Here is a 27,045-nt window from a genome sequence, read left to right on the forward strand (position 1 = left end):
CCATGAACCCTATTGTATTGCATCCGAACTCATCTATATCCTTTTTGAATGTTCGGATTATGTAATGAAGAAAAAATTCGCCCAAGCATTCTTTCCAAAAAATGCATGGATGTAGTGTGCATATATTAATCTGCGCCTTTAGTGTACGTGTGTTAATATGCTCATTTAGTGTGCATATATTAATATACCCATTTAGTGTGCATATATTAATATACCCATTTAGTGTGCATATATTAATCTGCACCTTTAGTGTACGTGTGTTAATATGCCCATTGAGTGTACGTATTTAATGTGGGCAAAAATGAACCATTCAGTTGACACCAATTTGAACAAGCTTTTGGAGGAAAATGAATAAATGCGTGCTCCAAAGTTTCAGAAAGTACAAACTATTTGACATAATCAAAAGGTACAAATGCATAATCAATAATGAGCTTAATGAGAAAAATTTAAAATGGAAGACAACAAACGAATCGTACTGTGAATATATACTAACTCCTGAGGAGGAAAAGGAACTAAGACGCAATCATTTATTTATTGTTTCAAAGAATGATATAAATGTAGATGGGAATATAATTCATGAAAGCATTAAAAATTACAAGGGGAATACAAACATTTCTACTTATTATAAGAAATTAAATTCTAATCTAAATAATATAAAAAGTGCTAATAACCTCTTTGGTGAATTTTATGTGAAAATATTAAACAGTCTGATCCAAAAGTTTAAGGATGTTCCTATAGTAAATTATGTATACAATAATATTATTTTGAGGTACAGAACAAATATTCATGTTTTTGTTTCTCCACTATATGAAAGAATAAACAATGAAGAGCTATTTATTAAATTTCAGATAAATAAAAACAGTGTTCGTGAAATAGTATATTTTTTATGTTTGCATGTTTGGATATATTGTGCTAGATTAAATATGATGAATAATCGTTATTTAAAAATTCTTCTATGGGAAATTATATGGGACTATTATAGGGCATTACTTATAAAATACAAAATTTCTGAGTTCTCCTTCAATACTTATTTAATTAACCTGCAAGAATATTCCCTAGGATTTTGTATCGGATTAGATGAATGTATGGGTAAGGAATTATATGCAGGAAAAATATGTAACCTTCTTTTTAATCATATTTATAACGAAAACAACAAGTTTAAAAACTCCACAGAGTTAATAAATTTAACGGTTTATTGCATAAGGATGTATCACTTTGTTTGTCAGTTGCCAGAGGATAATTTTATGCAAGCTAGATTTATCTGGCCCGATCTAAAATAGATTTTCCCTGATCAATTTTCCCCTGGCTTTATTGTTAATTTTTAATTGCCACTTTTATCATTTTAAAGATATAATTGAAATTTTTATATTTGGGATTACATTTTAAATTGAAATAAATTGCGTTTTTTTTTTTTTTTTTTTTTTTGTGTGTGTGTACATGTATATACTTGTACGTACAAGTAGTATAGAACATTCCATTGTATGCTTTGCAAGGAAATGTGGCATGTACATATACAACAAATATAGACAAATGTCTTTCACAAATGTTTAGTTTATACATTAAGAGAACAAAAAAAAAAATAATAATAATAAATAATAATAAATAATAAAAATATTAAAAAAATTAATAAAATTGTGGATATTATAAATTGGTTTTGTTAACTTTAAAAAGAGCACCTTGTTAGAACGCATGTTTTTTTTTTTTATTATTTTATTTTTTTTTTTTTTTTGACTAGCTCGTATGATCAATAAAATTCCGCCTTGCCTGACTTGTTCAATCAAATTAATATACGCACTTTTTTGTATTCTAAGTGTGTGCACACATTTTAAGTGTTAACAGATTTCACATGAATATGCACATATACATTTTGGTCCCACAATTTTGTTAATTTATAAGACACATTTTTTCTCATGTTAATTATAAGCTTGTTATGAACACCACATATCATTTTAGCCACCTTTTGACTTTTCACAACAATTTGATATTCAATTATTAGAGAATTATTTAAATTTACACACCAGGATAGCATATGATGCTTAATTTTGTAAGGCACATCCTTATTAAACCAGCAATATAAATAGGTATTTATTAATTGTTCAACAATTTGTACTTTGGTTAAAGTTGTGCTTGTGTCCTTGGGATATACCCAAAATTGATTTTTTGCTTTAAACTTTGATATATATTCGAGTAGTTCTACCACTCCTTTGTTGTATTTTGCAGATATGAAAAATATATTGTCGAAATTTCCACTGCTCATAAATTCTTTGGCTCTTGCATTGGCCCATTTATTGTGTGTGCATAAGTCTACTTTATTTAAAACCAATATTACGGGTGGAACTATTTTTTTGTTTTCATCAATTGTCATGTCCTTATTTTTTGAGTCATTTTGATACGATTCAATAATTTTTTTTCTATTTTCAAATAAATTTTGCTTAACACTTTTATCGCTATACTTGTCTTCTTTTTCCATTTCAGCCGAAAAGTAATCTACAAACTTTTCCACATTTTCTTTTGTATCTTTATAAGGATTTCTCTTTTGAGTATAGTCATCCATATCATTTTGTTCTTTTTCCGCCCATTCGTAATGTTTACCTAGATTATTATTTTCATTAGGTGCATTAAAATTCTCTTCTTCCTTGTTATTAAGAGACACTTTGTATTGCTGTCCTTCTTCTTCATTATCATCTTCACTCTCACTGCTGTATGCTTCAACCTTTTTGGGTGCTAACATTCGTACTATATTTAGAACATCGTGTGTTGGTCTTTTCACCGTATCCACGATAAATAAAACCAAGTCTGCCTCTTCATAGCCTTTCCATGCATAACTTACTAATTCTTTACAAAATTTTTTTTTCTTGTGCGATGGAATGATACCAGGAGAATCAATAAATATTAACTGAACATTGTCTTTTGTATAGATACCTTTTATATCCTGTTTGGTTGTATTAATTTTGGGCGAAACTGCAGAAATCGTTTTATTCAAAATGGAATTTAATAAAGAGCTCTTTCCAGCATTAGGTGCACCAATTAGTGCGATTTTTAGAAATTTCGGATTTTTTGGTTGGTCTGGAATAACCCATGTGTTCATATAAGCACTTTTGGGTATTACTCCTCTGGTTATATTAGGGGGGTAATATTTACTATCTCTTTTTATATTGCTATTTTTCTCTTCTTCATTTAAATTCACTTCATTTATTTTTAATTCATTCGATAGCGGCTTTGCTCTTATATATCTTTCTAATATGGAAAAATTACGACTGCTCAAAAATGAAGTATATCTCGGTATTGCATTTAATAGAACAAATAAATACCTGTTACATTTCAGCATTTTGCCTTGCACATAAGTATTACATATAAAACACATGTGCGCTCATTTGATTTTTCCATTTATTGAGAAGGCCAGAAGTAGCTCGAGGTATATCCATTTCTATTTCTTCACAGAAGCAAACAAAAAAATAAAAATAGAGATAACATATATATCCTTTTTTTTTTTTTTTTATTTCACCAAGCGTGGAACATGTACTAGATTCCAAATTTTTCAACTGCACAAATATCACAGGTTTTTAAATATGCCTGATAATCCAACACATCTTGTTGTTTTAAAATTGTTACTACATGTTCTAATGGGATGTAAGAGTAGAGGAGGCATTTCCTTTCTTTATTTTCATGCTTCTAAGAGGTGCTTGTGGTCTTAAAACGGAATGCCGATCTTGAAAGCATGACATGTGTATAGCGTTTGTGCATTACGAAGAAGGGAAAAAAAAAAGAAAAAAACATTAGCTTCAAAATAAGGCTCTTAAAGTGTTTCTCTCTAACTTCTTACAAATGTGAGGTTGTTTTTTATTTATTAATTTTTTTTTTTTTTTTTTTTTTTAATTTTCTATCTTTACATTGTGTATGAATTATAAATAAAAATATTAATTTTTTGTTTTTAACAGTTTCAAGTTTGTAAATTTCCACTAATAATATTAAAATCCTTGTAAGGATAAAACTTTTCTCCCTTTATTATTTTTTTTTTTAATTTATTCTTTCTTTTATACTTTTCCAAACGGATAATACGTGTTAAAGTTGTGCATACATAACCTGTTGAGACCACATTCACTCCATAATGGGAATATATTTTTATGCGAGGCGACAAACGAAATGAAATAAAAAAATAATTAATTGATGTTATACCTGTTGTTCCTCTTCTTTTTGTTTTTGCACAAACTGTGTAGGAACCTTTTTTTTCTTATTATTTTAAAATGTACCTATGTGTCATGACGTTACCCGAATTTCTGAGTTCTTTATTTTTTTTTTTTTTTTTTTACACAAATTGGATCAATACTAAAGGTTCAGATTTATATATCTTTTTGGAAAATAAAAAGTGCAGAAAAAAGGAGAATAGCGTAACAAAAATTTTCATGTATGACAAAAAAAAAAAAAAAAAAAAAATGGCGCTTACAAGAGAGGAATAAAACTGTGGTATATTTTTTCAGGTTTAGAAATTTGAATGTCCATAATTTTTTTTTTTTTTTTTTCTTAGCAGTCGTTTATCTAAAATGAATGAGTGTGCAAATAAATTTTTTCAAAATGAGAAAAAAAAAAAAAAAAAATAGAAAAAAGCAAAGCAGGGAAAAACTTAAAGTTATGTTTGCCAAATCAAGCACATAGACTTTCCCCCATTTTATGAATAAGTGTCATACTGAATTCTACATGTACGTAAACTGTTAAACGCCTCACTTAAGACCTCATTCAGACATTGCTTTTTCCCAGAGGAGCTTTTTTTCATCCACTTTTTTAAATTATCATATATGTTACGCATACAATTATATACAATACACATGTGAGTGTACACATATACTCATGTATGTTATATAGCCATTTACGTACCACTACCCCAATCGAGTTTGTAACGTCTGTGTAGCGAAACGTTTATGGAACATTATATAAGAAATGTTTGAGGAACTTTAATGTGAGGAAAATTAGTCTTTATTGATTTAAAAAATTCGCTTTTTATTATTCCCACCCTACACACACTTTCCTTTCGAATATGAATTAGAAAATATTTGCAAATATTTTTGTGAACTAATGGTACACACGAGGAATAAGAATTTTGAGAATGTAAATATATACACATTTAAATACGGGTTTATGTGTATACACGCGATATATTTGTTGTATGTGTGCAATATACTAGGCAAAGGCATATATTTTTTCCCCCTGTGATATATTTTTTAATTGTAGAAAGATCATTCACGTGCTTTTTTACCCAAGTGACCAACTTAAAATTTTTTCGAATGTTTAGCAGGGAAAAAACATAGCTACAAGTTTTTTTTTTTTTTTTTTTTTTTTTTTTTTTTTTTTTTGTTGATTTGTAATTTTTTCCTTTTACTATTATGATAAAAACAAATTGCCACATAAAATAATCGCGTTATGTTGCATGTTGTTAAAGTAATTTTTTCATTTAGCTAAAAACTATTTGGAAACTTAAGAAAATGTAGCAATATTATTGCGTCAACACGTCAGTGATGTAGTGATTCAACAAGTATAAAAAAACATTAGTTTTTTTTTCCCCTCTCCCACACATAGTACTTTACATACAAGAATATCATGTATAAGATTTTACTGCATTATGAAAAAAATTTTAAGCATATTACAATAAAAAAAAAAAAAAAAAAAAAAAAAATGCCCACGTAAGAAATAGGCTTTAAATAGGATTTATTACTCCTTCAGTGGACTTTCGAAGGCATACTTTTTTGTGAACTATAAATATATGTATTTGTAAATGTAGGAAATTTTGTGCACATCCCTTTCATGAGCCCCTCAAAATTAACAGTTAACTCCGGGCATATAGATTTGACTTTAAGTTGTCGTTGTGGTAGTTATCAACTCGTATGTTCATTGCCATGATTATTAATGTGTATATTTTTCATGTGCATATTATTATTTCCCCTTTTTTTCCCCTAATTCTTACTCTTATTATTATTATTATCATTCACATTATTTTTTTTTTTTTTTTTTTTTAACACGGCGTGTATTCCTGTACATGTTCCCCTGTGTTCACGATACCGTAACGTTCACACACCTACGTCGTTACATAATTTTTTCATTATTTCATTTTATTTTTCTTTTTCATCTATTTGATTTTTTTTTTTTTTTTTTTTTTCTCCTTTTTTCATTTGATAAATAAACCAAGTTAGTGTAATTTTTACTTATTATCTATGCTTGTGTATTTGTTTTTTTGTTTGTTTGATTGCTTTGTTTTATTTTATTTTTTTTGTTTTGTTTTGCAATTTGCGCTGCTTATTTTATAAAATATTGTGGGGTTAAGTCCGTTTTGCTTACAGTTATGCCTATTCGACACTCAAAAGCAGAGATGATAAAATGCTCAATTGTGAAGAAGGGGAGTAACGCTTATAAGTTTTTTTTTTTTTTTTTTTTTGTATTAACACATATTAGTTGAACTGGTTAAAGGAAAAGCGGCAAAAAAAAAAAAAAAAAAAAACATATATACATACCGCACGGGGTACGTACCTGTAATTACGTTGTTTCTCAAGCTGCCACGCAGGCCGATGTGTGCAGCGCTTCGTACACCTCGAAGATATAGGAGCTCAAGTGAATTTTAAGGAAATCCATTTCTGTATTGTAAGAAAATATATAGAATTAAAACCAATAAGCACGCAAACTGGTTGCCTTAACTGACAATCTGGCCTACCTATTAGGCATTGGACTATCCCTCTAACTAATCAGATAATGAATTTACACTACAAATCAGATATCCCACGAGAGTAAGCAGAAAATGAAAAAAGCAAATCAGGGAAAATCACAGGATACACACAAAAGTGTAAACCAAGAGAGAATAGCTTACGTGATGAGCTGCCTCATAGGAAATGAAGTGAGTATTCATATGAAAGATGGTAACGAAATCAAGGGATTTTTTCACGCATATAATTGTGCTTATAAAGGGAATAAAAAAGAAATCGATATATCTTTAAATTATGCAAGGATTCTACCAAAAAAAGATCAAGTTAGTGGTCCAATAAATAAAGCAATGATCATACCAGAAAACTTATACACAATGATTGTTGGAAAAAATTTAAACCTTGATTTAAAAGATCCAGATGATATAAAAAGCGTGAAAGGAAAATTTCAAATTGATGCAGATATCTCGGAAAAAAGAAAAAAATATAATTCAAATACTGCTAATAGAGAATTAAAAAGATGGGTATGTGACAATTCAAATTTTAATGAAAATAAATTAAAACTAGATCACAATTTAAAAGAACCGTGGGACCAGTTTGAACATAATAGAAAATTATATGGTGTTACAACTACATATAAAGAAGAATTATATACTACCAATTTAGATGTTAACAAAATACCGCACCATGTAAAAATGCACGCAGATAAAATTGCAAAAGAATTAGAAAATAGAGGAATGCATCTTGACCCAGAAGATGCTGAAAGGGACAATAAAGATTTAGACGAAGAAGATTTATTTGGTGCAGTTAGACAAAACAAAGATAAATTTGTAAAGAACTTTAAATGTAAAAAGGAAGATGGGAAAGGTAGTCAACCACAAGGGAAATTTCATCAATTTACCATTAGAAACTTGAAGGAAAAAATTCAATCTGTCAAAATGGACAATGAAAAAAAATATCCAAGTAAATGAGTTCTCTAACCAATTTATTGTTTGTATTGTCATATGACACCACACTTTATTGCGACATTGTCTGAGAGTTTTAAAATGACTCCATTACGTGAATCAGTGTGCTATAACTTTTTTTTTTTTTTTTTTTTTTTTTTCTTCTTCTTACCATTGTCAAATAATTATTCCAGTGCACATGTTTGAGAATATGTAAACACATCTACCTTATGCACTTGGCACATTTCCCACTTTTTTTTTTTTTTTTTTTTACCTTCGTACGACGGCTCTCCTCCCTCCCCTTACCCACACACTCTCCATTTTATATTAAGCGAATAATCAAAAAAAAATAAATTTCTCATCATCACATGAGGGAAACAGTGATATCAAGGAGAAAAATGAAGACTCATCGAAACTTTCAGATAATAAAAATGCAGAATTCATTGTAAGATTTTAGAAGTTCAAAAAAAAAAAAAAAAAAAAAATGCATATTTAATCTTTTTTTTTTTTTTTTTTTTTTTTTTTTTTTTTTTTTTGTCGTAAATCACCTGGTGTAATTTCATTTGTGTGCAATTACACATATAATATGTTGCCTTTACATAACCGGTGTGTGCAACTGTGCGTAAGATAGCCTATGTGTGCAGGGTGGTGAATAGAGTAGTATATTATTGTATATTTGGATGTGTACACCATCGAATGCTTCTTTTTATTCATTTTTTGTTTTCTTTTTCAAATTCCGCCTGTGCAGGGAATTAACGCTCTAAATTTGGAACCAGCGTTACCAAGATTAGATGAGAAAACGAGAACCGAATGGATTATGTTCAAGAATAAAGCGAAAAACAAAATATCAAACAAAAAAGATAAGTTATCGGAAAAACAAGAATTTATAATAGCAGCAAAAGAGTTTAATGAAAAATTAGCCAAGTAATAAGAAAAAAAATAAAATAAAAAATAAAATAAAAAAATAGTGTAACTTTTAAATTGCACACATGAATACGACATGTATACAAATGTTGATATACATGTTTATGTATTTATATCCAATTCGATAACTTGGTGGAAGACATAGTTATGTAAGATTTATCTTTCCATATTTTCATCTAAATGTTTCAACACATAAACACCACATAAATAAATCTTTTTTTCTTTTTTTTTTTTTTATTTGCAATTTACAGCAAAATGAATGCAAATACACAGGAATCGCAAACAGAAGTAAATAATGATCAGACGCAAATGAACAACCCTCCACCTGAGATTCAGACAACTGTATCCAACCTGACAGGTTAAGCCTTTAGATATTCGTTTATCATACATATCCATCAAGGCAGCTGTGAATATTTTACATTTATTATGTTACTATATGTATTTTTTTTTTTTTTTTTTTCTTTTTTTTGATATTAAAAATACAACTGGACTATTTTTAGTGTTACATTTATTCACTCACTTTTAATTACCCATCTGCAGAGAACATTAACAATATCAATGAATATGAAACAGGTAAACAATAATGTATACCTTAGAGCCTGTGATGAAAGCTAATTTCGAAATGATCCCCAATTCATTTTACACCTGTTTTTTTTTTTTTTTTTTTTTTTTTTTTTTTTTTTTTTTTTTTTTTTCCTTTTTTTTTTTTTCCCCCCCTCCCCCCTGTTTCTATGAATAGATGAAATTAAATCTCAAGACAATGAAAACACAATAATAAAGAGCAAAAGTGCGAGTTTCACGAATTCGAGTATGCGCCCATATGATGCCTATGTTTTAAATTTTAACAATATCAGCAACTTGAACAGTTTCAACACTCTAAGTAGTTATAACAATATGAACAATCCTAGCAATTTTAGTAATGCTAACAGTCATAGTAATGTTAACAGTCTGAGTAATGTGAACAACCTTAGCATTGCTAACGATCCGAATCATTTTAATCACGTTAACCATTTCAGCAATATGAGCAATTTCAACCATATGAACAGTTTAAACCATGTGAACAATTTCAACGTGAAGCATGGCATGATTGGCCATAACGTGGGTATGCAAGAAGCATATGCAGTGATATTTGGGCGTATGTCCAAATATGCATCATGCTTATGTGTACATACATACGTACATGTATATATATATATATATATATTTACAAATTCATGTCGTCACTTTTCGCTGCGTATTTGTCTATTTTTACATATACCAAAATGCCATTCTCTCTCTCTCTCCCCCCCCTCATATCTCCACATACTCAGAGTATCGCCCAATTTTAACCCAATTTCCAAATACGATAAATCAAATATATGTTCCACCCGATTTATATGTGCGAAAAAATGTCGGAACGCAACCTTTATATGTAAGAGAAACAATATTGTACCCATGATCGCATATGTACAGAGAATAAATTGTTAACAGTGAACACTATTCTTATTATTACTCCACTTGTGTATATATTTTACTTTCCGTTATATTGAAGAATCTATGTATTTAATTTGAATTCAAAATATTTTATGCTAATAACTAATCCTGCACATGAATCGGTTCTACTAATACTGTACTAAAATATACGTGCACTTATTTATAACTGTTTTACACAAGCATAAGTGTATTACAAAGGTGCATTATTTTGTAAATTTTTATTTCCCCATTTATTCACACCTACCTCTTACGCTTTGCAGCCAAATATGAATGTAAATATGTTAATGAATAAATTTCACAACAATATTAACTACCAGAACAAGTATCCACATAATCGGAAGTACCAGAAGGAGTTACACCCATTTACAGTCGTAAGTTATTATAGTACATACCTTTGTCAAACATTTACGAATATGTATATGTAATATGTGTATATTCACTGCATTATTATCGATATCGCATATATATACAATAGAAAAAAAAAAAAAAAAAAAAAAAATCGCTCCAGAATTACGTGAGAATGTATACAAAAACGTTCATGTTAATATCTGTACATACGTTTGCCTCTAAAAATAATGCTAATGTTCATATACACATTTTTTTATCCAATTGATGCTACAGCGAGGGAACGGACCTAAGAAACAATTCGATACACTTATGAACAATACATTAAAAAATTCCAAAAGAGAGGATTCTGTAAAGAGTCCCATTCAATTTAGAAACACTAAACAACATAACTACAAAAATGATTTTAGAGGAACATCACCACATGCACCTGTTCATATATATAAAGAAGCAAATTACTTTCCAAGTAATACACCAGTACAACCAAATATGTCAAGTATATTAGTAAATGTCCCAGTAGTACCAGTTGTGCAACCAACAACGAGTGGCCCATTTATAGAACATCATCCTCATTATTATAATCCTTATTTTAGAAGCCATTATCCAAATAGCTCAATTTCGGCAAATTCAAATGGTTCATTTATTTATAATATACCCATAACAAACATTGACAGAAATTATTCATCAAATAAAAATATGGATTTATATCCCTTGGGAAATCCTCATGTACCAAATTTACATGTTCCCAATTCCCATGAACAATTTACACATGTGCAAAATGCCCCTATAAATTTTCCTGTAACACCATATATAGCAACACCAAGCATGAATTATGCAGTAACCACCCCACCCACGTCTCTGAATATAGCAAATAATGCAAATCTTCCAAATCCAAATATAAATGTCTCATCCTATCCACCAGAATTTGTTATTGTGAATCCTCATAAATACCCCAATTCACAGACAGTGCCTGTGCCCGTTTTTCCACAATACCAATATCAGAACTATTATCCATCATCAACTCATGGTATGAAGAATTCATAAACATTGCAGATAATTTTAGGAGATAGGCTTTTTTGTTTTATTATTATTATCATTATTATTATTATTATTATTATTTTATTTTATTATTTTTTTTTTCTTAACCTTGGCACACACACTTGTTTAGTAAATATAAAAGTGTACATTTAAATAACAAGTAATGTGTGTGATTGGGGTGAGTCTTCATTAGGAGAAGGTCGAGAATATGGATGTATGAATTGATTCTATTAGAAAAAAAAAAAAAAATAAATAAAAGGTCAGGGCTGTGTGGTATGATGGTGGAAAAAATTTGAATCTCCTGAAAGTTTAAAAAAATCGCACGAAAAAGTAACAAAGGAACAGAGCAGAAAAACATAATATTAAAAAAATGTTATAATTTTTGAAAAAGTTCAAGAGTTTTTTTTTTTTTTTTTTTGAAGGCTTCTTCAGGGTGTGATACATCGCTATGCACTGTTACAAAAGCGGTTTATTCGCCTTATAATTAACTCTATGTGTCCAACATATGAATGATGTAATTGAATTTGTGTTTCATTGCATTTCGTTTCATTCTTCTGCTTTTTCATTGTACTTTATTTCTTCTTCTAAGTAGAAATTTTAGCATGTGTAAAGCTATGCAAAAGATGTACATAATTATATGTTATAAGTACAAAATGGCATAGCTAACATCGAATGAAGAAAATTTTGCTTACAGTTAATTTTTTTTTTTTTTTTTTTTTTTTTTGCATATAAAAATATCCGTTTCATACCAAAAGAACACTCTAATTAAATTAATTTTTTAATATATATGAGAAAAGGATTATGTAAATTAATGTAACGTTCCATGTGTCAAATGTATAATTTGTGTATTACCCCAAGTGTTGGAAAATGTAATGCATTTCAAGATCTAGTGGTGTGTGTAGGTACACATATTATATACACTCATGAGTGTGCTAGTAAAAATGTATGTACAAGAAAAGGAAAATTTCACAATTTAAGTAATTTTTCACACTCATGATAATATATTCCCTCTCCCCACGTTCCCTATAATTGGGAACAACTTGTAACAAAATTAAAAAAAGTAAATGTCCTTTAAAGCCAAATGGACTGTTCATATATGATCAATAAAGTGTTAGGAAAGCAACATAACTAATTGCGGAAAAAATAAGGAAAGATAAGAAAAGTTGCAAGAAAACATCTTCTCATGTGAGGAATTTGAACTAATCTCTTTACAGCAATTTTATTCGAAATATAGGTATGTAATAAAGCATTCAGCTTCAACACGCTCTGTAATGTTTTTTTTTTTTTTTTTTTTTTTTTTACCCATTAGAATATGTGACATAAATGTAACATTGTAACCCAATTTGAGTATTGTGCATATGGTGTACCATAAATACGTCCAAGTAATAGTTGTATATATAATCAACGGTTCTGTTTTACATAAAATGCATAGGGATGCATATTCACAAAAGAGGTTGATACATGCATTCTCACACCTAGGATTTAAAACTCCCACAAAGGTGATTAATCAGGAATGTGTACATTTTCTGTAAAGGATTTTTTTTTTTTTTTTTTTCAACGGATTACAAGATAGAAAAAACGTTATTGATATTCCAATACATTGTGTACTATTATATTATTTCTTTTTTTCCTTTTTTTTTCTTTTTTATTTTCGATGCATCAAGGGGCCTTTTAACGTGTACCTATACTGGGCAATGTCCGAGAGATATATATATGTGTTATGTTTTCTCACAGTTATATATGTAGAAATACGGAATGTTCAGCTTTAGTAAGAAGTGTTTAAAAAAAGTCTTTATTTATTAGGCAATTCGCCCAATCGTCCATTCATTCATCCATTCATTTTTTTTTTTTTTTTTCAATGGCATAATTTCGATCGATAATATATATGTAATTTCAATGTTGTGAAAACAACAAAAAAGGGAAAATCATGTAGAATAATGTAACATGGCACAATGATCTTTTTTTCTATTTTTCCGCTTTTCTCCTAACAAAATGAGTTGCAGTTAAATACTTCATTTTGTTAAATTTATAAGCATCTATAAGTTTTGTTTTTCCTCAAAAGAATTAACAATTTTAAGTTATACAGAGGATAAGTAATAATACCATGATAATATACAAGATCGTGTTTATCGTTTTGTCTTTTTTTTTTTTTTTTTTTTTTTTTTTGCACGCACACAGGAAAAAAAGGTGAAATTTTGGATACGACAACAATCTATTTTTTTTTTTTTTTTACACATTTTACACTGGATATTTAAAAAAAAAAATAAAAAAAAAGAAGACTTGCAATTTTTTTATTCATTAAAAGAAATGATAATTTCACATAAAAAATGTTATGTTGATTTTAATTGGTAAAATAAAAATTTATCAAAAATTGCGAAAAATTACACAGTTTTTTATACATTGTTAATTTGTTATACGTTCACTTATAACGTAATCTACATTTTGTAGAAATTGTCGTTACTGTTTTTTTTTTTTTTTTTCTCCGCCTTCTACTCATTTCTGAACACTTAATTACACTTGTGTTTTTAACGAGTGTGCAACCAGGAGACATGGGATTATAACATGCAAAATTTGCTCGTTTGGTTGCGTGTAAAAGGGTTTATATATATATATATATATATATATATATATATATATATATATATATATATATATATATATATGTATATAAATGTGTATATATATCTGTGTATAAATGTGTTTATATATCTGTGTATAAATGTGTTTATATATCCGTGTATAAATGTGTATATATAAATGTGTGTGTATATATAGGCGAATACACACACGAGTATATTTTCTGGGCGCTGGAAGTCGCTCTTTCTCCACAGTTTCCATCCCACGAAATTGTTCTGGTTATAATAATTTTTTGACCATTATTGCTCTCAAAAATTGTATAAAAACATCATGTTCTAAATGGTAAATGCTGTGTAAACACATACAGTAGGCATATTCCATCAGAAATTATCTTTTTTGAATGAACATTGATACGTATAAACTATCTAATTTTCATGTTCTTATTTCTATGAGCATTTTTATTTTTCCTTTTATTTTTAAATTTTGTTTGATAAATTTCTACCTCTTCTGTTTTAAAAATTTTGTAATTTTCATATAAGAACAGAGTATATCTACGGAAAATTTTTTTTTTTTTTTTTTTTTTTTTTTTTTTTCAAGAATTTTTTTTTATTTTTTTTTTTTTTTTTTTCCCCCCCCCCCCCCCCACATTTTCCTCAACGTCCATTCTATCATTATGTGTATGTTTTGTTTCAGTTTTTTTTTTTTTTTGCTTTTTTCTCCGTTGTGACACTTTCCCTTTTGTTGTTATTTCCCCTGGAAATTCCAAAACTTTGGACCATTACAAACAATCTATAGCAGCATGTGAATTAACAATTCTACAAATAAAACTTTGTGAATTTTTTACAATCAACAATTTTCATGTTTTTAACGATTTTTTCTTGTCCACTCCTTGTCGTAAAAAAAAAAAAAAAAAAAAAATCACTCCACATGTAAAATTCCCAACTTTTTTTTTTTTTTTTTATATTTTATCTTCATCTCTCTGTTCAATTGTTTTTATAATGTAGATTGTTATATATTACACGTTTGTTTTTCTTTTTTTGTAAAATAATAAAGCACACCTGTGTATGTATACAATCGTGCATACCTACACGAACACGCTAGTAGGTATTTATGCATACGTTACAAAATGTATGAATACTTACACATGTGCGTTTCCACTTTTGGTACAATTCTTATCTCTTGCCATTTTTACCACTATTAATTTAATGACATTGACATTTCCTCAACTCATCCTTGTGCAAGTTTTCTACATGTATATACTATCATACAACCCACTTTGATGTTTCTTCAAAAAAAATTAAAGAATTTCTTTTGACATAAAAGTGTAATTATTTGTAACATGTTGTTCCATTAGTAAAAGGGACATAACTGATTAAAAAAATAAAAATAAAAATATATATATATATATATATATATATAAAATATACCACCATGCAGAACATAATTGATACTTATGAAATAATCGGAAAAATAGATGATCGGAAATCCATTTCTTCAAACAGTTTATTGAGCCATGAAGAATGTAATGACCCAACCAAGGGTGTGCAGGAGGATGATAAAATTTTTGTCAATGGGGAAAGGAGGGAAAAAAATAGTAGTGATAATAAGAAATGCATTGAAAGTATACAAGATAAACAATATGAATGGGCAGAAGCAGGAGTAGCAGGAGAGGATGGAGAAGCGGGGGGGACGAAAAAAGGTAAAGAAAACGTTTACGAGAGTAACAAAATAAAATGTCAGATGGGAAATGTGAATAAGTCCAAAAGTTCAACTTTGGAAAATATGAGAACTCATTTTCCAAAAGAGTTGGAAATAAAGAAAGACGAAGCAAATGTTTGTAATTTAAATAAGGGGGGTTATTCTAACTTGATACGCATTCAGAAGGAAATCACGAGACCCTTGCCAAATGGTGAAGAGTCGACGAATCAAGACTTGTCTGTAAAAGAAAAAAGAAAAAATTCCAAAAGTGAGATCCTTGAAAATGGGAATACTGATATTTTAGACATGCCGACAGTGGACAGTCCTAATGGCAGCTTCAAGTATGAGAAAACTTCCCAAATTAGTAGTTGCCAAAATAGATCTAAAAAACACTACAAAGTTTTGATACATGCACCAGCATGCTGGAAAGGAGAAAAATTTAATTCGACTCCTTTCATTTTTGTGTATGATAAATCAAGCAATTTTTTTACTTATAGTGAATCTCCATTAGAAATTGAAAAATATATAATCGATACAAGTGCAGAAGATTTTGAAAGTAGAGTATTAACAATAATATTTTACGATTCTGTTTTTGCATGCTCAACATCATCTCTTATGTTGAATAATAATAAAGCAGAATTGCAACATTTACCTAAACCCCTTAGTGTGTTTTATTTACCATTATGTAAACTAGATTTATGTAATGACTCTGTCAAATATAGATTGGGATTAAGAACTAATAGTATTTTATGTGATATAAATATAAAAGAAGCTATTAGCTTATTTAACAATAGCTCGAAAATAACAGGACCAAATGTGAATAAATTCAGTTTACATCTTATTTTGAAAAATAATAATTATTCTGATAGCCATACATATAATTATTTAAATTATCAAACCAAGTTTTATGGCGTTCCTCGATCGAATCTTTCATCATGTGTGCAAATATATAAAATGGGAAATAATGACAAGGTTCATAGCAATGTTGCTAATAGATATTTAATAAATTCCTCAAAAAGTCAAGTTAATACTTTCAAAAATCATCAAACAGATCCTAATCAGTTTATATCTCTTGAAAAATTAAAGAATAAATGGGAAAATTACACCCATATGAACAGGGCAAATAGCACAAATGGCACACACAACACTTTGAGAAAGAAGGAAACCAAACTTACTTCCTACTCAGGGAAAAATGAGAAAGATTCTGTTATCAGTAGAATTAAATCAGAAGTGCTCCTAACTCAGAACGGAGGTACAGTTGATTGTCGAACAGAAGGATACACAATTGCTAATTATGGGGAATCTGTCTGTGGAAGAGAAGAAAAGGTAACCAGTAATAATGCTCAGGGAAAAGGACAGTACAAAGAGAACACAGCCGAGAGCTCATACAAATATGACGGGACTAAATCGTTATATGATTTGATGCAAGGTAGTAATGAAAAAGCAGAAAATGATTTTGACGTGAAAGATGATGTTTTTCCAGAAGATAGCGCATCTATGATAAACGTTTTTGAAAAAGAATCGATTTTATCAGAACGAGGAAAGAAAACTGCTGAAAGGAGTAGGAGCACCTTAAATAGTAACTTCAAAACTGCTAATAGCATGTATTCATGTGTTAAGAGCCTTCTGAGGAAGAGAGGAGGAGAGATTGGGAATCCATCAGATGAGAACGTCAGAAAAATGATTGGCCATTCCAGCATCGAGATGAAGCAGGAGGATATGAACATTAATGTAAATAAAAATCATATGAATAGACAATACGAAGAGGAAGAGAATTGTAATCTACAAGACAAGAACAACACTCTGATGAACAACATTAAGGACAAATTTGGAGAAGATCGATCTGTGTGTTATTCACAAATCGAAAATTTAAGATATTTCAACACGAACAATTCTGTATGTTCATCCTACGGAAAAAATGACGAAAATCTCATCCTAGCAATGAAAGAAATTAAGCAATGGATGGAAAAGATAGAAGATAAAGTAAGTACCATATCATGTGATAAAAGTGAGTTAAATATAGGAAACGGAAATAACAATAATGATGATAAAAAGTATAATAAAATATTAACATTTTTAATTAAGAGTGTAAAAAATAATATAAAATTAAAGAATAAATGTATATACAGAAGTTGTTATTTAAATATAAGGAATTTATATTTATTAAAAAAAAATGATAAAGTAAAATTTGAAAATAAATTGTTACTAAGAAATTATGGGAATTTAAAATCAAAATATAAAAATGTATTGGTAAATCTTTGTAAAAAAAATTTGCTAATAAAATATTATTCAATAAAAGACAAATTTCACTACAGTAAGAAATATGAAAATATGATGAGACATTTACAACAAGAAAAAAATGATCTACTGCACATTATAGAAGAGAAAAAGTATGAACAGGAAAATAGCTTAAATATTAATTTAATGCTTTCTGAGGAATTAAAGAAAATGCAAGAAGATAAAGAGAGTATGTTGAATACAAACTTTCTATACAAAAGTGAGAAAGATAAAATTACCACCAAGTGTGAAATTCTTCTAAAAGACGTGGATCATATGAAAGAGGAGATCGAATATTTCAAGCTAGAAAATGAAAATATGAAAAAACAAATGGAAAAAATGAAACAGGAAAAAGAACAGATAAAACATGAAAAAGAACAGATAAAACATGAAAAGGAACAGATAAAACATGAAAAAGAATCCCTAATAAAAGAATTAGGAGATACAAAGGCGAAATATTTTAACCTTACTGGCATATTAGAAGGGGAAGAAAAAATGTACAGCAGAAAAGTAGAAGAATTAGAAAAAAAAATTGAAAATATTACAGAAGAAAAAAATACACTTATTAAGGAAATAAAAAATGAAATCGACAATTTTACAAAAATGTTAAGTGATAAAGAGGAAGAAAATGCCAGCATCAAAGAGAAATTAAAAGAATTAAAAAATATTGAAGAAAAGTATAAAGATACACAAATCAATTTTGATTCTCTCAAAAAAGAATTCGAAAAGTCATTCGATGAAGTACAAATTATTTTAAAAGAAATGATACAAAAAGAAAAGGAATATACAAAAAAGTATAACCACTCGATTAAATGCTTAGAAAATGAACATAAAGAAATTGTAGAAAAATTATTGAATGAAAAAGAATTATCATTAAATGAAACTAATTATTTCAAAGATATGTGTAAAAACCACTGCAATAAAATGACAACATTTGATGAAAACTTAACAACGGCAGAGAAATTATTAGATCATGTCTTGTCTCAATACCCGCAATTATTTAACGAATTTAAAATAAATTCTAGAAATAACGTTTTAAATAAATCTTTTGGAAAAATGCATTATGAAAATATACAAGCTGCACGAGATAATATTAAATTAATTAGGAAATCTTTAAGTCAATTTAAAATGAGCTTTAAAAATAGTTCATTTAATTTTCAAATAGCCTCAGATTATAGCAAAAAATATTGCACACAGAAAAAAATTAGCTACCCTTTAAGCCTGAGAAACAAAAGAATCATTAGCAATTTGAAGAATTACGAAGGTTTTTCTAAAGAACCAGATCATCACAGAGATTATCCATATCTGGATGAGGAATTTACACGGGAACAAGACCCAGAACCAGATCCAGACAGAAGGAGATCCATAAGTAATCACACTGCAAGAAATATATCTATAATTTCGAGTAGTAGGAAAAATATAAATCTGAAAAATAAAATAGATTCCTACAATACAAACATACAGAAACATTCTGCACAAAGTAGGTCAAGAAGCGGGTCTGTTTTTCAGAAATATAAATCAACACCAGTTTATGATGAATTAAAGAAAATCCAATATAATAGAAAAGATATACTCAATACAAATGCAATAAATGGGTATAGAAAAGACGACATATCAAATAATCATATAGCAAATGTAGCGAAAAGTGCTGTCGATATGAAAAAGGAAAAAGATGATGATATGACACAAAGGAATGTAATGCATCATCCAGATAAGGGTTCTCCTCTCAGGAAGGATGCAAAATGTGATACAATTTCAAAAGATGATAAACATACGGATAGCTTTTCCTACTGTTCTGAACATGACATTCATGATGATGTGTGCAAAATGGATAATGTCGAGGGAAAGAGGGAGGATTGGAATTTAGACCTAAGCAATGACGTAAACCAGCTTAACAATATGGACATTGTAAATATGTATGAAGAAAATGGCTATTTCAATGAAAACGTGGGAGAAAATATATTTCCTAATGTAGAAAATAATATCCAACCAAATATCGATTCAGACACATATGTGGAAAATAAAAAAAAAAAGGATCTTGACATAACCGAGGGAAGGATTAAACTCTCAAAGAGCGATTCAATCAAATCAGAAATAAAAAAAAATTCAAAAACTAAAGAAAATTATGAATTTGATAAAAATAATTTCAAAGAAATAATATCCTTTATTGAGCAGAATGTCATCAAAAATTCAGAATCTATAAATCAAAGTGAAAATGCTCCAAAAAATATAGACAGTATGAAAAAAACAGCTTCTAAAAAAGAATATCATGGTTTGGACTCATTGGATGATGATGATGATGATTATGATGACAGTAATGGAAGAGGAGAAGTAAATCACAATTCTGGGATAATGAACAAGTGTGCAAATGAATATGAAGGTTTAAACGGTCATGGTAAGGAAATCCTAAAGGAAGACTACAAAGATATAGACATAGACAAAGATAACAGTAACATAATTAGGGGTGATAAGAGATCACCAAGAAAAATTCAACAAATTAAGACAAATGAAAATTCTCCCATTATTTGTCAGAAATCATCCAACACAAGTAAGCAAAGTGGAATGTATAAAAATCCTGATAAAGCAAATAAATATACAGCTGATAACTTATGTTCTCAAACTGGTAGTAATACCTCCAAGGTTGTTGGAACACGGGGAATTGCAACATCGAACAATAAGAATTCCAATCCCAATGGCCATGCGAATGTACCTCAAGGTAATCGATCGAAGAATGCGAGTAATGTTGTATCTGTGACGAATCCGTTAGTAAGCACTTGGAGAAAAAACAGTTCAACAATTTATCGAAAAGCAAATGAAAGTGTCGTCTGTAGTAATAATAATGATGATGCATCCAAAATGCATATGAGTAAAAATTATAAATACAAACAAGCAGATGAATCTGTCAAAAATGTTAAAAAAGATAACTCCTATAATTTGAAATGTGTGAAATCTTCTATAATAAAAAAGAATTTAATTTTTGAAAAATCAAGAAATTTAAGTACCAACACAAAATAAACCAGCCTTTTTGAAAAATTAGTTAATAATGTTACTTTAGTGTGCATTGTCTTTTCTTTCCTCTTCCTATCAACACACAGTAAATAGCAAAAGTGAGGGGTTGGAGGAGGTAACTATTTTTTGAAGACTAACTTTTTTACATCCCATTTTTATGTGTAAATTTGCATGTACATGTTTCTATGTCAAATGTGGGGGAGAAAGTGTGGTCTTGTGTGTATGACCATGTGTGTATATTATTAGGATGAGAATAAAAATGTATCCTTTTTTAATATCTCATCGAAATGCGAATTTTTTTTTTTTTGCATTTTTTTGTAATGTGAAACTTAATTTTTTTTTTAACTTTTTTAAGAAAATTGATTCTTATATAATGTTCTAATGTTGAAGCGGCGCGGGAGGAGGTTCATGAGTATTGGAAGTTCATACGCGTGGGGACACTATAAATGTGTAACTTTACTAATATACCCAGACTTATAAAGCATGCGTATACCGCACAAGATCGGTTAGTTATATAACAAAAGTTAAGAGGCACCAAAAAAAAAAAAAAAAAAAAAAAAAAAAAAAAAAAAAAAATTTTGACTAGATTGCTGCACAGCGGAAGTAAGGATTTTTTTTTTTTTTTTTTTTTTCTATAAGGCGCGTTAAAAAGGAAAAAACATATAGGGTTGGTTTTGTGATATATTTTTGAGAACAAAGCATCATGAACCCTCACTTTTCATTAACTTTAAGAGAACCTGTTTCATTCTACTATTCTCTTTAAAATATTCCCCTTTGTCTAGATCTAAATATTGCGATATTTTTAACCAAGTTTTATTTTCTAGATTTTCTTCCTTTCTTTTTTCTTCATTTATTTTTTTTTTGGACAATTTTTTTTTTTCTTCGATTAGAATAGCCATTTCTTCATACCATTTTTTTAAATCTGCTGCAGCTTTTTTTTTTATTTCAATTTTTTTATTTTTTTCGTATTCTTTTCTTTCCTCAATTCTTTTTAATCTTTCGCTTTGCCAAGTGGTAGATACTTCTGTGTCTGATATATCAGATTCCTTTTCGTAAAATTGTTCATACGAATTTTCAAAAGACAGCTTTTTTTCTTTTCCAAAAAGTGAGTCGTACTTATTCATGCTGCAGTTATTAGAGCTGTCAACTTTGTTATCTCCAAATTTGTAATTATTGCTACTATTACTATAGCTTTCTTCTATTTCTCTTTTAGTAACATTCATGTCACTGTATATACTGTTAAGTGACATATTTATGTGGTTATAGTTATGGTCTTCCTCCATATGGTTATCATTCAGTTCATTTGATAAGCCTAATTCTTCATTAATGCTACGTTCCCCATTGTTCATAATGTTCTTTTCTCCAGTTACTACCCTATTGGTATCATCGTATGCGTTAAGGTTGAATTGATCGAAATCGTTCATTTCACTCATCTTGACTTAGGTATGCAGAGTGCATATGAACATTTGTCTATGTATATGTATATATATATATATATATATATATAAACCAACCAATGTTCTGTTTCCCTTTTTATTTCCCCACTGGATTACTGCATATTATGCTTAGGCTTCGCTCTCTTGAATAGTCTACTTTTTGCAAATCAGAAAAAACTTAAAAACATACACATATACACAAGAATAGATATGGAGGGGGGTGTTAGAAGGATAAAGCCGATAAATCCATAAATAGGAGCGAAACAAAAAAAATGTGTGTGTACGCTTACAAACAGTTCATGGGGCCATTTTACAACCACGCGTAATCGTAAAAATATGATAAAAAAAAATGATAAAAAATGATAAAGAATAGTGAACGCACGTGTGTTGTGTGGGAGAACGAGAGCCAGAGTAGTGTGGTTAATATAATAACAATCAAGAGACCGTGGACAGGATAACAAACAAAAAATGCATTGCTTATTCAGCGCTCTCGCAGATATATCTCATACATATGCGTAATTATGCAAATATATACAATTAATTTTTAAAAGAAAATTAAATCTGAACTGAACTTTTCCCATTACAAAAGGATAATCGCCCATTGAATGTGTTACATTACCTCTATTGCAACTTGTTTGTATTCCTAACCTCTGTTCTAACATGTTTGAGATGATGTGCAAGTACGATCACTTTATCATAACAGTTGCAAAATTTTATCAAAAAAAAGGGTGCGAAATGAAAAAAAAAAAAAAAAAATCAAGAAAAAATATAAATGGGCACAATAAAAAAGATAAAATATAATTGATAAAATAGATAAAAAAAAAAATCAATAAAACAGAATGGATAAAGCAAAATGGATAAAGCAAAATGGATAAAACAAAATCAATAAAACAGAATGGATAAAGCAAAACGGATATGGCAAAATGGATAAAATAAAATGGATAAGGGGAAACAAAAATTATGATAACACGAAATGTAAAGATAAGCTTGTGGAGCGCACTTAAATCAAACTGAAAAAATAATTTTGTTGACTCAACGATCTTGAAACACATGGAGTAAGTCGAGATCAGGGACTTATGCACACAGCACTGCAACGTGTAGTAAAAACTACATTTACAGAATTACTGCACTATGTTTTTCCATAAAGGATGTAGTGCTGTTAGTACTTGTGTTCATTAATCCCCATGCTACTTAGGCTCAAAAGAGGGAATATTGGAAGGTAGAGAAAATGTCCTACTACACCTTTGGGATTATGGCTTATATATTATGTGCCCTATATTTGAACCACGCAGTGTTATAATTTTGCTGCACTTACACTTATATATAAATATATGTATGAGTTCCCTTTCGTTTGCCACATATGATGCTATGTATATATATATATATATATATATATATATATATATATATATATGTATAATTGTTAAAAGGGCACCAAATCCTAAATCGGTATGGCGATGCATTATTGTAACCATGATAGCGGTACTGTGCCGACTTATTCCTGTCACATTTTTTTTTTTTTTTTTTCCATTTTAAAAAAATAAAAATATATTTTAAAATTCATCTTGAGAAGAGCCCCTTACATGATATTTTGTTTAATTAAAAATGAGAGTTCCTCTGATATCTTAATGTATTTTATTTATTTATCTTTTTTTTTTTTTTTTTTTTTCAAATTAAAAACTGTTATACATTTTTTGTATATAAAGAATTATAACTTAAGCCAGCTTCTCCGTGCAACCCACAAGAAAAGAAGTTGAGCACGAGGGAAATGAAAATAAAAAAGGGTTATCAAAATTGACCTTTAGCAGGGGAAGTGTCGAGAGTATATTAATACATAAATGCATTAATATATACACATGCGCATACTACATATTACATACATACGTTCGTATATACATATATATATATAGTTGTCCGCATATGTACATTATGCTTTGCTCACAATGCATAACTAATCATATAGTTGCTTTGGCTGAAATAATAAACTTTTCCCCCCCCATCTCTCCCCTCCAGTATTAATCAACATCGACCATTACAACATAGTTGCATGATATACAGATTATATATATATTTGAAACATATATGTATAAGCATGTGTTTATAACTTCCGCACGAAATTGTTTATAGTTGCAATATCTGTTCCAAGGAGGCCATATGTTTTAGCTTTTTTTTTTTTTTTTTTTTTTTTTTTTTTCAGCCTTACTTTTATTTTTGAACAGAATATTTTCAACCTATTGTACATGAAAACGGTGTTGCATGCAGGGATACATTTTTTTTATAGTTTTTAGCATACAAGCTTTTCATATTGTGAGATACTCATTTGCACACAAATTTCAAACTCAATTTATGCATCGACTTGGGGGAAAAAATTGAATGCATTCGAATAAATATGTGGTGTATACGTGGGCATACCTAGATTCACTCATAATGATCCGAGGAATTTTTCTTACGGAAATTACATGTTTTATTCGCTTTTAAAAGTAATCACTAACTTTTTATTTTTTTTTTTACCCATAATATACACAAATAGACACATATGTATGTATATATATGTATAATATACATTTATATATTTACATACCTGATCGCAGAAACTTCAAGAAAAGACGAGACATAAAATATACACAAAAAATTGGAGATTCACGTAAGGAGAAAATCGTGACTCACAGTAGTTGAGAACTTTTGCTATGTTCAATCTATTCTCCCCTGAAGATATTAACTATAGATACCCAATTTTCACATTTTAAAGAGAAAAATGAATAGATGGGAGTTCAATCTAAAAAAGTATGACGAGAAATGTGAAGAATTAACAGAACCGTTTGGATACAGATTTGAGAAGGATGTGAAGGGTGCCTATGGAAGTGGTGATAATTATTTAAAAGTTGAAAAGAATATAAATAATTTAAGTAAAATAAAAAAAAATGAAGTTAATAAATCAAGTGCATCACCAGCTATTAGCGAAAAGGTACTAGATAGGAAAGCATGGAGTATTTGTCTTAACACATTTAAAGGATTAATAATGAATATATTTGTAATGTTTATGTCAGGTGGGGCTTCAGGTATTTTTGGAATAATTTTTATCATATATTCAATTTATAACATTTTAAAATCTTTGCTTAACATTAATGATGCGTTCAAAAGTGTAGAAATTAATCCAAATCAAAAATTCTGGGCTCAGAAGTTCTGTTTTGCTCTTTTAAATTTTTTAGTTTTTCTTTATATTTTGAATGTTTGTTCCAATAGTGGCTTGCTACCTATACGATCTGCTGATTATTTTTATTTCATACCACATCAGACTATTCGACAGAAGACAATGACAACCGTTTTTTAGTGCCCCTACTCCCGCACCCACAAGTGCATGCATGCGCGTCTCCCCTTTGTGCCTATCAGTTTTGATAAATCTTATTTTTCAGCCTGATAACTTATATCACAGTTGCATATATTCATATATATATATATATATATATATCTTTATTCCTCTTTGCATAATTGACGTGCATTTTGTGAAGAATATTTTTATGATAATTTCTTTTTTTGCCAACCTTTTTACGTATTTTGTTTATTCCTTTTCCAATTTTTTTTTTTTTTTTTTTTTTGTACAAATTTAAGCCTAAACCATTATTTTTAACCCTTTAAAAAAATCTCAAATGAAATAGAATATGCTTGCACACACGCGCTCGCTTGTAATTTTTGGATATAAAATCTTTTACTCTCTTTTTCAAAAACTAATTTAAGAAATTTTAAAAAACTGTGTTCACTTTTTTCTGCATTTAATAGGCTCAATGTGCTTACACAAATTTTAAGACTTCAACTCTGTGAAGATCTTGCATACGTACGCGTCATGGAATGTGAGTTGGTCCTAATCAATACTTTTGAATATATTACTTGCACATGGGGTTAAAATGTATTGAGAAATACAAAAAAAAAAAAAAAAAAAAAAAAATCTCCAAAAAGAGTGATCAAGATGCGTTTTTTTTTTTTTTTTTTTTTTTTTTAAATTTAAAACCTTTCTTAAAAGAAGTCTCTCTCTTTGCATTTATATGACTTCACATTGGTGTATGTACTCTGCTTTTGTGTGTATATAAATAAAACGGGTATGTAAGGAAATAAGTATAAATACATGCATGTCCTTGCATATAACTTTTTTTTTTTTTTTTTTTTTTCCCTACGTTTTTGAGCTTATTCCTATAAAACATTAGTACCGATGTGTTCTCAGATTATTATGCAACCAATTTATTTACACATTTTTAGTAAGATCTAGAGCATTACTTATAAATTTCTTATGTTTTATTTTAAACCAAGCGAAAAGGGAAAAAAATAAAATAAAATAATAAGCATCCCCTTGAAAATTTATAAAATCCAAGCATATGAAAATTGTTACGATGCAATTCCAAACTTAACACGGGTGAGTTAAATTTTGTGTACTTATTTTCGTCATTGGAAAATTCGTAATTAACAAATTCGTAATTAACAAATTCGTAATTAACAAATTCGTAATTAACAAATTCGTAATTAACAAATTCGTAATTAATAAATTCGTAACTAACAAATTTGTAATTCACAAAATTGCAATTCACAAATTCGTAATTAATAAATTCGTAACTAACAAATTTGTAATTCACAAAATTGCAATTCACAAAT

The 27,045-nt window shown here is 28.8% G+C and overlaps 6 protein-coding genes across 6 annotated transcripts; 4 read left to right on the forward strand and 2 right to left on the reverse strand.

Moving 5' to 3' along the window:
• Window positions 1–347: 347 nt before the first annotated feature.
• Window positions 348–1,280, forward strand: PGO_131490 (hypothetical protein, conserved; the record flags this gene model as incomplete). The annotated part of the gene is made up of 1 exon (XM_028689665.1): window positions 348–1,280. One exon carries the CDS (start codon window positions 348–350, stop codon window positions 1,278–1,280), a length of 933 nt encoding a protein of 310 aa, XP_028545466.1.
• A 545-nt stretch (window positions 1,281–1,825) lies between these two features.
• On the reverse strand, window positions 1,826–3,328 carry PGO_131500 (GTPase Era; the record flags this gene model as incomplete). The annotated part of the gene is made up of 1 exon (XM_028689666.1): window positions 1,826–3,328. One exon carries the CDS (start codon window positions 3,326–3,328, stop codon window positions 1,826–1,828), a length of 1,503 nt encoding a protein of 500 aa, XP_028545467.1.
• A 3,453-nt stretch (window positions 3,329–6,781) lies between these two features.
• PGO_131510 (ataxin-2 like protein) lies at window positions 6,782–11,413 on the forward strand (the record flags this gene model as incomplete). The annotated part of the gene is made up of 8 exons (XM_028689667.1): window positions 6,782–7,615; window positions 8,001–8,072; window positions 8,376–8,551; window positions 8,803–8,909; window positions 9,291–9,596; window positions 9,862–9,962; window positions 10,342–10,395; window positions 10,646–11,413. The coding sequence occupies 8 exons, from the start codon at window positions 6,782–6,784 to the stop codon at window positions 11,411–11,413; spliced, it is 2,418 nt and encodes an 805-aa protein (XP_028545468.1).
• Window positions 11,414–15,415: 4,002 nt separating this feature from the next.
• PGO_131520 (hypothetical protein, conserved) lies at window positions 15,416–20,974 on the forward strand (the record flags this gene model as incomplete). Its single annotated transcript, XM_028689668.1, has 1 exon — window positions 15,416–20,974. The coding sequence occupies one exon, from the start codon at window positions 15,416–15,418 to the stop codon at window positions 20,972–20,974; it is 5,559 nt and encodes a 1,852-aa protein (XP_028545469.1).
• Window positions 20,975–21,669: 695 nt separating this feature from the next.
• On the reverse strand, window positions 21,670–22,401 carry PGO_131530 (hypothetical protein, conserved; the record flags this gene model as incomplete). The annotated part of the gene is made up of 1 exon (XM_028689669.1): window positions 21,670–22,401. The coding sequence occupies one exon, from the start codon at window positions 22,399–22,401 to the stop codon at window positions 21,670–21,672; it is 732 nt and encodes a 243-aa protein (XP_028545470.1).
• A 2,758-nt stretch (window positions 22,402–25,159) lies between these two features.
• PGO_131540 (conserved protein, unknown function) lies at window positions 25,160–25,735 on the forward strand (the record flags this gene model as incomplete). Its single annotated transcript, XM_028689670.1, has 1 exon — window positions 25,160–25,735. One exon carries the CDS (start codon window positions 25,160–25,162, stop codon window positions 25,733–25,735), a length of 576 nt encoding a protein of 191 aa, XP_028545471.1.
• Window positions 25,736–27,045: the final 1,310 nt, after the last annotated feature.

Source organism: Plasmodium gonderi (assembly GCF_002157705.1).
Source record: "Plasmodium gonderi DNA, contig: Chr13, whole genome shotgun sequence".
Taxonomy (NCBI): Eukaryota; Apicomplexa; class Aconoidasida; order Haemosporida; family Plasmodiidae; genus Plasmodium; species Plasmodium gonderi.